This window comes from Pundamilia nyererei, unplaced genomic scaffold, assembly GCF_000239375.1.
Source record: "Pundamilia nyererei isolate P.nyererei 1_Seehausen unplaced genomic scaffold, PunNye1.0 scaffold00014, whole genome shotgun sequence".
Classification (NCBI taxonomy): domain Eukaryota; kingdom Metazoa; phylum Chordata; class Actinopteri; order Cichliformes; family Cichlidae; genus Pundamilia; species Pundamilia nyererei.
Genome location: NW_005187415.1, coordinates 6261836 through 6271864, shown reverse-complemented (window position 1 = coordinate 6271864; position 10029 = coordinate 6261836). Strand labels below are relative to the sequence as shown.

Here is a 10029-nt window from a genome sequence, read left to right as displayed (position 1 = left end):
GGTGAAAAACATAGTGGACTAATACTGTTTGTGTGTGTGTGTGCGTTCTCAGGTGAGAGAAGGTGCAATGTCAGACCTTCAGACTCAGTTGAGAGAAGTGCTGAGGGAGAACGAACTGCTGCGCAGAGACGTAAGAACGCTTATACTCGTACACCCACACCTATGAAGATAAATTCATTTATAATGCAACATATGATATCTTCTGTTTGTTTCATTGTGACCTCCTGTGGGAATTGCTGTTGTAAGATTATAGCTATAAGGAGAATTTACTTATGCAAACAAATAAACACATTTATTAACATGAAGTCACTGTGCTTGATTTTGTATTCCAACAGCTAGAGGCCAAAGAGTCCAAGTTGAGTTCTTCTATGAACTCCATTAAGACGTTCTGGAGTCCAGAGCTGAAGAAAGAGAGAGCGCTGAGGAAGGATGAGGCCACAAAGATGGCTGTCTGGAAGGAACAGTACAGAGTCGTACAGGAGGAGACACAGGTAGGGAAATGATGTGTGCGTCTGTGTGTGCTTGTTTATGTCTCTGTGTGTTTCTGTGTTGCAAAATCTAATACAGTGATTCATTGTTTATATCCCTGGACTGTCTTAGCTCACTGCTCAGCTGAAGAACAAATTAAGACATGGACAGAGCAGTATGTCAACTTTAATATCCTGTTTAGACTTCAGTTATTTCCCCCATCATTTCAGCTCATCCTGGATTTGTAGAAAGTCTTTATAGCTGTTGCTTTAGACAGCTTTTAGCCTCAACTAGCTCTGGCATAGCTCTTCCTCTCAATTTAGCCCCATTTTTTAAATGCAAAAATGCTAAAGAAATTATATCCTGATAATTTTTCTGGACTGTTCTGGTGGATTTGTCTTGCTGCTGCAAGGCATCAGCAAAGATGAGTAAACAGATGAAATAGGCTGCTTGGTTGGGGACTCCCAGCTGTCTGTTGTTGCTGAAGCCATCTGGATAAGAAAGCGATGCAGCAGCCTGAAATATTACACAAGTGATGACACGCAGACATGTGCACTTGCAGTCACTCACACTAAGTAACACAGCATGGAAGATGCTAGCAGCAAAGGGCCAGCAGTTTAGAGGTACTTCACAACGTGACTAACTGAGAAGATACGAAGACGCAGTTTCCCCTGTTGCCTTCTCCCTTTCTCGCTCTCTCACTTTCTTAAGCTTTGGAAGCGTTTGTTGCACTTAAGGGAACACAATGTGTTGTTGTCAACTCACTTAATATTTTTACTTTACCTATCTCTGTCGGCTTCACTCCACAGGAAGAGGAGGTGAACTCAAAGGGAAAGGAGAAACTAGCACAAGCATAAATGACAACGCTAAGCAATGACTCTAAACTGAACTGAAAACAGAGTAGTGAAAATAAATAGGACAAATAATGCAAAATTGATTTTTTTTCTTTTGTTGTTTATTTATCTTGATACTCTTGTCCAGTTCAGTGCATTTATAGACTTGCATGTCCAAGCCCAGTGTAAAAAAAAGAAAAATATGTAAATAAAAAATAAAAACAGAACGCAATGATTTTCAAATCTTATAACAGAAGCTGTCAGCTGATTTTAATTCGATGGGAGCAACATGTGTCAAAGATATGAGAGATGGAACAAAAAAAAATATGGAAAAATAAGCAGCTGTAAGAACATTTTGAAACTAATTATGTTAAATGGCAATAGATAGAATGCAATTATCCGGAATAAAATGCATCTGAATAATGTTCCTCATCTTAGAATTGCCACGACTATGAATAATTGAAAATCTAGAGAAATCTCTGTGCGCAGGGACGGAGGACAATACTTAATTTTGTATGCCTGTGGCGTTCAGGCCCTCAGATAGCACTGGATGAAATAACAGCCATGATTCTGATGGGGAGACCACTGCACAGGGTCAGGAAGACTTTTAGAAATCACCGTAAGTGAACATAGTTCACCGTGCCATCTACAGATATAGGTCATGCAAACAAAGTAGCAGCCAAGTGTGGATGTGACAGAAACACTGCTCTCTGGGTCAAAGCTCATTTAAAATGGACTGAGGCAAAGTAGTCAGACAAATCAAAATGTGAAATACATTTAGGAAAAAATGGACATTGCGTCCTATGAGGTAAAAAGGAGCGACACCATCTGTCTTCTTATACGATACAATTTTATTTATATATCACGTTTAAAGCCAGGGGGTACACCAAAGTGCTTCACAGTAAAAATAACAGTAAATGATTACACTAAACAGTAAGTCATTAAAACAAGGTAAAATAGAGAAAGTAGAGAACACAAACAAACAGCATTAGTAAGTAGAGATAGGGAGAGATCATGATTATCCAGAGAAATGAGTAGCGATACAGCAATTAATGAGCGGTGAGAATTAGTTGGAAAAGCCAAGTTTTCAAGCTTTTGAAGGATTGAATGGAGTCAGAGGCACAAATGGTAGCAGGAAGACTATTCCAGAGGTTTGGTGCTATAGAGGCAAAAGCACGATCACTCCTAGTCTTCAGGCAGTGCCTGGGCTGGGCCAGAAGTAACTGACCGGAAGATCGTAAAGAACGGCTGGGAGTATAGAGACTGTAGAGACTGAGGAGGTCGGTGAGATAGTCAGAGGCAAGGTTGTTTAGGCATTTGAAAGTAAGCAACAGAACTTTAAAATCAATACGAAATGTAATAGGCAGCCAATGTAAGTCAGAGAGCACTGGAGTAATAGAGGCAAACTTTCTAGTTCCGGTTAGGAGACGAGCCGCAGTATTCTGAACGAGCTGTAATCTTTGGAGGTGAGCAAGTTGGAGTCCAGAGTAGAGCGAGTTACAATAATCGAATCTGGAATTCACAAAGGCCTGTATCACTTTTTCAAGATCAGATATTAAGTGTTTGACCTTTGAAATTTGGCGCAATTGGAAGAAGCCAGATTTAACCACTGAGGAAACCTGTTTATCCAGCTTAAATGAACTATCCAGACAAACACTTAGATTACTTACAGTATCTGTAAGAAAGCCAGCAAAGGGACCAAATCGGGCAGCTAGCTGGTCTCGTGGAGTGTGACTATCAAACACCGTAATCTCAGTTTTCTTCTCATTTAAAATGAGAGAAAGGGCTGACAGCTGCTCTGTAACCTCTTTCAAGCAGTCAGACAAACGATTCAATGAAGCTGGCAGGTCATTAGACAATTGGAAATAGATTTGAATGTTGTCAGCGTTATAGCACTCGTTTCTCTAATGGTATGGGGGACTATGGGCGCTGAAGAGAATATACACATTTTAGAGCAACATGTGCCATCCAGATGGTGTCTTTTAACTGAAATCCTTGCAAATTTCAGTAAGACAACGCTAAACTGCGTATTGTATCCAATACAACGATATGGCTTTGTAGTAGAAGAGTCTGAGTGCTGAACTGGCCTGCCTTCATCCCAGACCTTTCACCAGCTGAAAACATTTGGCCTATCATGAAACGAAACACAGGTTAAAGAAGACGAAGGACTGTTGAGCAGCTAGACTCAAGAATAGGACAACATTCCCAAATGTCCAGCAACTCTGTCCAGCACCTGGTCTCCTCAGTTTTCAGATGTTTGCAGACTCTTCTGAACTTTTTGAGATGTGCTGCTTCAATAATGTTGCTTCAAGATGATCTTATTTGTTCCTTATAATGGTACATTTTCCAGGTTATATATGTTTTTGTGTTCAATTATGAATAGATTAAGGGGTTACGAGATTTATAAATTGTTGCATTCTGTTTTTTGTTTACATTTTATGTAGAATCCAGTTTTTTGGGATTGGGGTTGTATTTGTTGGAAGAAGGTGATGGTATGTCTAGGTGGAGTTAAACGGTGTCTTATGATGTTTTTAAGTGTAAATGAGTCATTCCAGGATTTGGTGGTGGCAGCAGACACCTAAAGCTTCTAAAGATCGTTGCAGCCGTACTTAATGTGAAGACAAGGCTTTATGCTTGATTGGCGAGCTAACAGATGATGTCACATTTCTGTCATAGTGGTGTCATCAGTTCCTATAACATTTTACACATAAACCTGAACTGATCGTGTCATCCACTTTTGCTGATACAACCATGTCACTGGCCCATGTACTAGTTTGTCACATTGGCAATTTAACACCTGCTCTGATCTCTGCATGCGTGTGTGTTTGTGTGTGTGTGTGTGTGTGTGTGTGACAGGCTTTGATGTTTAAATGCGGAAAAAAAGTGGGAACGGATTTCAGGTTGTGAAATTACATCACCAAATATTAAATCAGTGTAAGAGAAATTTCAGCCAGTTTCACAGGTGTTGGAACATGCGCGGTGTCTGCGTGGCTCCTGATATGCTGAGTTCAGATGTGTGTTTTGCGTGTCCGCATTAATTCAAAGTGGTTCAGTGTGTGAGAATAGATCAAACAAAGGAGCACATGATAAGTTGATTAATCTGTCATGTACTTGGCCAGCTGCCAGCCCTACACTAATCCTCAGCTGCCTTCACACACACACACACATGCACACACTGCTTTGTGCGTGTGCATGTGTGTGACTGTGCTGTGCCATAACAGTGAGTGAATGCACATGCCAAGGCATGATCTCTCTTATTGGAAAATATGTTCTGTACGCTCACCCCCCCTCTCCTTTCACTTTCATTCCCATTCTTTCCTCCAGATAAATCACACCCATTTAACACAATCCGTTTCACTGCCTGCTCTCGCCGTCCTGCCACTTTCTCTTTTTCTGTCTAATTCTTTCAGTGTTTTCTGGCTTTTTGTTTTCCTCCCACTCCCATTTTTCTCCCCTCTTAGTCATTCTCCTTCTCTTCTATTTCTGTCATCACATGCTAAGTCAGCTTTCACATTCTCTTTCCACCCTCCCTCCTGCCGCTCTCTGTCTTCGCCATCATCTTCGAGTTAGAAATCGAATTAAGTTACCTCCCAGTAATTTTGGGATATGTGAGTTCGGAGACGCACGCACACACATGCACAGTGGCTCACGCCCCTGCTGAGGAATGCTCATCTCTTCTCCACCCTCTGTCTTTCCTTTCCCTCCTTTCCTCCTTACTTATTCACCTCCTCCTACATGCTCAGCCTACTATCTTTACCTCTGTTCCACCAGTTTCTTTCTTTATCTTTTCCTCTTTTTTTCTCTCCGGACTTCCTTGTGTCTTTCCTTTCCTCACAAGTACATTCAGTGTCTCATTGTAAAAGCCAGGAAGACAGGCAGCCTTGATCTCATATGTATAGAGGCAAGATCCAATTAATAATACAGCTTGAACATATATATTTTGAACATGTGTACTTTATTTAGTCTTAAATCATGCAAAACTTCACATCTCATTTAATTCGATGAGTGTGCTTTCTTAAATTAAATTGACTTATGATTGGGAAAAAATAGAGCAAAAATACAAAAAAATAAGCAAAAATCTTTTTAATAGTCTTCACTGAGGCTTTTTATGTGATGATGGACTTAAAGGGGTTCGTTTAGTGTGGCATTCTTAAAGATTGTTGAAGTTAGGATTTTATTAGTATAATATGAATACCGATGCTCTTGGTACTAGGGCTGTCGAGATACCAATAACAGTAGAAATACACGATTCTTGGTAGTCAGTTCTATACCAGAACAAAATGCTTATCCCGTGTTCTTAAGCATAAACCCTGCTATTATGCCTAGCACCTGTGGCTAAGCTAGCAATGGCTACTCAGCAAAAAGTGCTTAAACCAGCATGACTCTCCTGTAATGAGGTAAATCTTTCAAAGACTGTTTTCCTGTCTAGCGATTGAGAAACACACAGCAATGTTAAACAAACTCGCTTAAAACCGGAAGTCAACGATGTTATAGGAGGGATAAAACTTTGTTTGTTTGTCCTGGCTTCTATCGGTACCTTGGTTCTGGTACAGGTACCAATTTAGTACGGGTTCTCAACACCAATCCCTAGTCGCTCCAGAGCTCTGACAAACTCACAGAGGTTTTATGTGTCTTTCAGATGAAAACAAAAACAAATAATTTGGGCAAAATACAGGAAATTTGCCAGGTTCTCAGTTGAGTTAAATGAGAGGCTTTTGTGTCATGTCCATGCTGAGGTTTAGATTATTATTCTCCTGCTGTACTCTCATTTGCTTTATATTGTTTAATTTTCTTCTACTTGTTATCAAGTTATTCCTCCGCCTGCTTATTGCTGACTCCCTCTCCATCTCTTCTTCAATAGCCTTACCATTTCACTCCTAGTCTGGGAGTCCTCTTCTCACTCTTCACCCGTGGAAAAGAATAGACACACCATAGTCTCACAAATCTATTGATCTGCATACACACGTCCACTCTGTTCAGTGTTGTCTGTCTTACTTGTCACGTTTAGTGTACGGCCTTGCTTCACTTTCTGAAATGTGTTTGAGTGTGCGTGTTTGAGTGCGCTCACCCGATTTGTTCCACCCCTTTGATCACAGTAGGTAAGTACAATGTTTCGTGCAGGAGGAGGGGAGGGTGCGGGAAAAAAAATGATGAAGGAATGTTTGGAACGCACAAGGGAAGCATCACTTTCCCTACTTTCTCCCCATCCTTTCCCTCTCTTTGTTAATTTGTTTCATAAACAAAGCAGTTTTATCTTTTTGTATCTCCTCTCTCCGTCACGCTTCCTTCAGTTTCCTTTAAAAAATATGTGACTTCACACACTCACAATAGCAGTTAGTATTTATGGCGTCCAGCAACTCAGCATCATAGTTTCCATTTGTTGGTGTTCTCTCCCAAAAATAAATCCGTGCACGACAGAAGAAGTAAAAAAAACAGAGCATGCTGCTATTTGGTCTGCAATCCAACCTAAATAATCAGATTAAAGTGTAATGCGATATGCAGGTTGTGCTACACGTTGTAATTGTTAACAGGTTTTCCTCATTTTAAGTATAGGAGTCTTACTGCCTGTTTTATGCAGTTTGTCCCAGCGTTGAATCACCCCGTCTGAACAATGACCGCTCTGTCTGCCCATTTCTGGAGCTGCTAGATGCAATCTGTCATGTACTGTACTCGCGGCGAGTCATGTGACGTCAGAAGCAACATGTGTGAGAATGTGTGTGAAAGACACTCAGAGAGAGAGAGCGACAGTGTGTCTGTATGAAATAGGAGTTTTCGACCTGCTTGTTTTCTGATAGCAGCCTCATGCATGTGTCAGGAGTGGTTGTGATTATGTAAATGTGTGCGTGCATGTATGTGCTGTGCTCTCTATATTTATGCTGGGTGTGTTTGTGTGCATTGTCATTTGGATGTATGCATCTTTTGTTGTGTTTGTTTGCTGGATGTGAAAGAGAGTACCATGAGGGAATCTGTGTCCTTGTTGGCAGGCTTATGTGCACGTCAGTACAATTGGGCTTTTGTGTGCACATGTGTGTGTGTCTGTGTTTGTGTGTCTGCGGGGGCACAAAATGTGTATTGTTGTGTATTTGTATTTGCATATGGGTTAAGCGTGTATACAAATCACGCACATAGACACAGACTTGCAGGTGCATATCTTGCAGAGAACGTCTACATACTCTGTACTTACTTTTTTTAATTTTGTGCATATCTCTCTACTTGCATGCAAAAATTTGTGGATTTTAAAGAATTAGAAGGCACATGTCAGTGTTGTGATGTTACAAGTACGATTGTGGGAGTGTGCATGCACGCTCACCCATGTGTGTCTTTTTGTTTTGGCTGCCAATTGCTTTTATACTGCTGCACTGCTTTCATTCTTTTCAGCTATTTAGCTTCATAGTTAAGGTGCTGATGGGAAATAAAACTCTGTGTGTGTGTGTGTGTGTGTGTGTGTGTGTGTTACTGTAGAGAGGCAGAAAGTGTTTTTCTCCCATATATGAATTTGTTGGCATTCCTCTTCTTACAATTCATTTAAAGTTGTCTAAACATTGCATGTACTGCATATTGGTCTAACTTGAAGCCATAGGTGCTGTTTTCTGAAAGTGTGAATGAGGCTGGATAAGTAAGAGGGTAATTCAAACAGGCAGTTGTGCACAGTTCCCGACACACCTGGGCGTCATTTTCCCTTCAGGTGGAGGAATAGAGGAGCTAAACAGAGAGGAGAAACAGAGAAGATAGTCTTTCTTTCGTGTTTCTTCTGTCATTTTTCCTTTTCTCTTTGCCCTGAGCAGCAAAGTTGGATAGATAGAAACACAAACTGGCACTTGAGTGTATTTTCCACTTCATGAACATGGCAGTAAATCAGGCCTTCAGGTTAATGTGTAAATGGATGGTGCCACCAGAGCCGAGGTCTCTTCCCTCACTGCGGTGGAAATGTTTTTCTGAATCATCAATAAAATACATTTATGAATTGAGAGATCACTAAATAGAGAACAAGGCACAGTTTGAATTAAAGGTAAAACATCAAACTAAGAGAAATCCTTTGGACTTTAGCTTCTGTGCTGACTGATTCAAAACTTACGTTGTAATCATTCCTCAGCACTTAATGTTATTACACCTAGATTTAAGTTTTAATTTCATTACTCCGAGCTGGCACTAAGATTGTCCTCATGAGCTCAAATGAGTTCAAATCCAATAGAATCTGACGTCGTCAATTGTTTCCTGTGTTAGATTTCCATTCACTGCACAGAAAAGAAAAATGTTTCCAGTAAGAGTTTCTGTGCCAGCTGGCTGTGAAAATGCTTCGCCTGGCAATCTGTATGCTGCCGTAGATTTAAAAAAAGACGGGGGTGGATAGTGACGAATAGATCAGGAAGAGTGGATTGAGTAAAGATGTATAAAATGTAGCGAGTCAGAGGGAGGAAATCACGAGAATGGAGGATAGATCAGCGTGGAAGCAGGGGGGTGAGTGGTGAAAGGAGAGATGAATAGCACAGACAAATTGGGCTGAAGATTGCAGATGAAATGTAGAGAAAGACTGATGGGTGTCGATGTGACAGGAGAGAAAGAAAGACCGGACTTAAAAGTAGGTGATGAAAAAGAACGTCGGGATGTGGAAAAATGAAGGGAAATATATGTGCATGAATAAAAAGTAAAATAAGATGCTATAGAAATAGTTGCACTGTACTACTTTCCTGTCATTACTGGCCCTTGATAAATATTTCTCAATAAACTAGACACCTGAGTCTTAACCACATGTAGCTCTCTGAGATGGGGGGGGCAGATAAAACAGAAGAAGAGGAGAAATTACGGAATTATGGAAAGAGTCAAAGAGAAAAAGCAGAGCTTGAAGACAGATTCACTCTGTAAAGATTTTGTCCAGGAGTCCCACCTGCAGCCCTGTAATCTCCGGTGTCTCTTTTTCTGTTCGCTGATTCAGTCAGTCAGCTGAGTACAATGTGTATTTCTGTTTGGTTAGAAAGAAAAACAGAATTACTTGTTGATAAGCCGATGAAATTTCTTCCTCCTATAATTAGCTTATGGGTGATTGTGGCTCAAGAGTTTGCAGTTTATCTTGTAATCGGAAGGTTGCCGGTTCGAGCCCCGGCTCCGACAATTTTTGTCGTTGTATCCTTGGGCAAGACACTTCACCCATTGTCTACTGGTGGTGGTGAGAGGGTCTGGTGGCGCCAGTGTCCGGCAGCCTCGCCTCTGTCAGTGCGTCCCAGGGCAGCTGTGGCTACAATGTAGCTTGCTATTACCAGTGTGTGAATGTGTGTGTGAACGGGTAAATGACTGAATGTAGTGTAAAACTTTGGGGTCCATAGGGACTAAGTAAAGCGTTATACAAATACAGGCCATTTATTATTTGGTTACTTTTGGTTTCAGCTCTATTTGTTATGGTAACAATGAACTATAAAGGCAATTTCTGTGATCTGGAAATATCAATACAGCAAAATCGGATGATTGAAGAGGTTATAATGAAGCCAGGGCTTTAACCAGATTAAATCGAGCGTAGCGTTTGTTCAAGCATGACATCAGGTCAAGCTCAGTTGCAATCCCAGAAGATCATCTCAACTCAGTGCTAGCTGATTTCAGCGGATGGCTCAGCTGCTACCCTTCTACACATGCTATTGGTAAACCTCACACAAATCATGGTTTTGGTCATGTTGTGCCCAAATAATAATGTCACCCACGACTCACGCGCATTTATACATGGTAGGTTTTGCCACTC

The 10029-nt window shown here is 40.9% G+C and overlaps 1 protein-coding gene across 16 annotated transcripts in view; it reads left to right on the top strand.

Moving 5' to 3' along the window:
• LOC102193240 (ELKS/Rab6-interacting/CAST family member 1-like) overlaps positions 1-10029 on the top strand; it is a 135359-nt gene that overhangs the window by 2799 nt on the left and 122531 nt on the right. For all 16 annotated transcript variants that reach the window (XR_001290275.1, XR_001290274.1, XR_001290273.1 and 13 more), the window contains exons 2-3: positions 53-130; positions 336-491. Coding sequence is in view for 12 of the 16 variants with exons in the window: in XM_005725303.1 (XP_005725360.1) it covers positions 53-130; positions 336-491 (234 nt within the window). In the remaining 4 variants the exon portion in view is untranslated. The remainder of the gene's footprint in view (positions 1-52; positions 131-335; positions 492-10029) is intronic.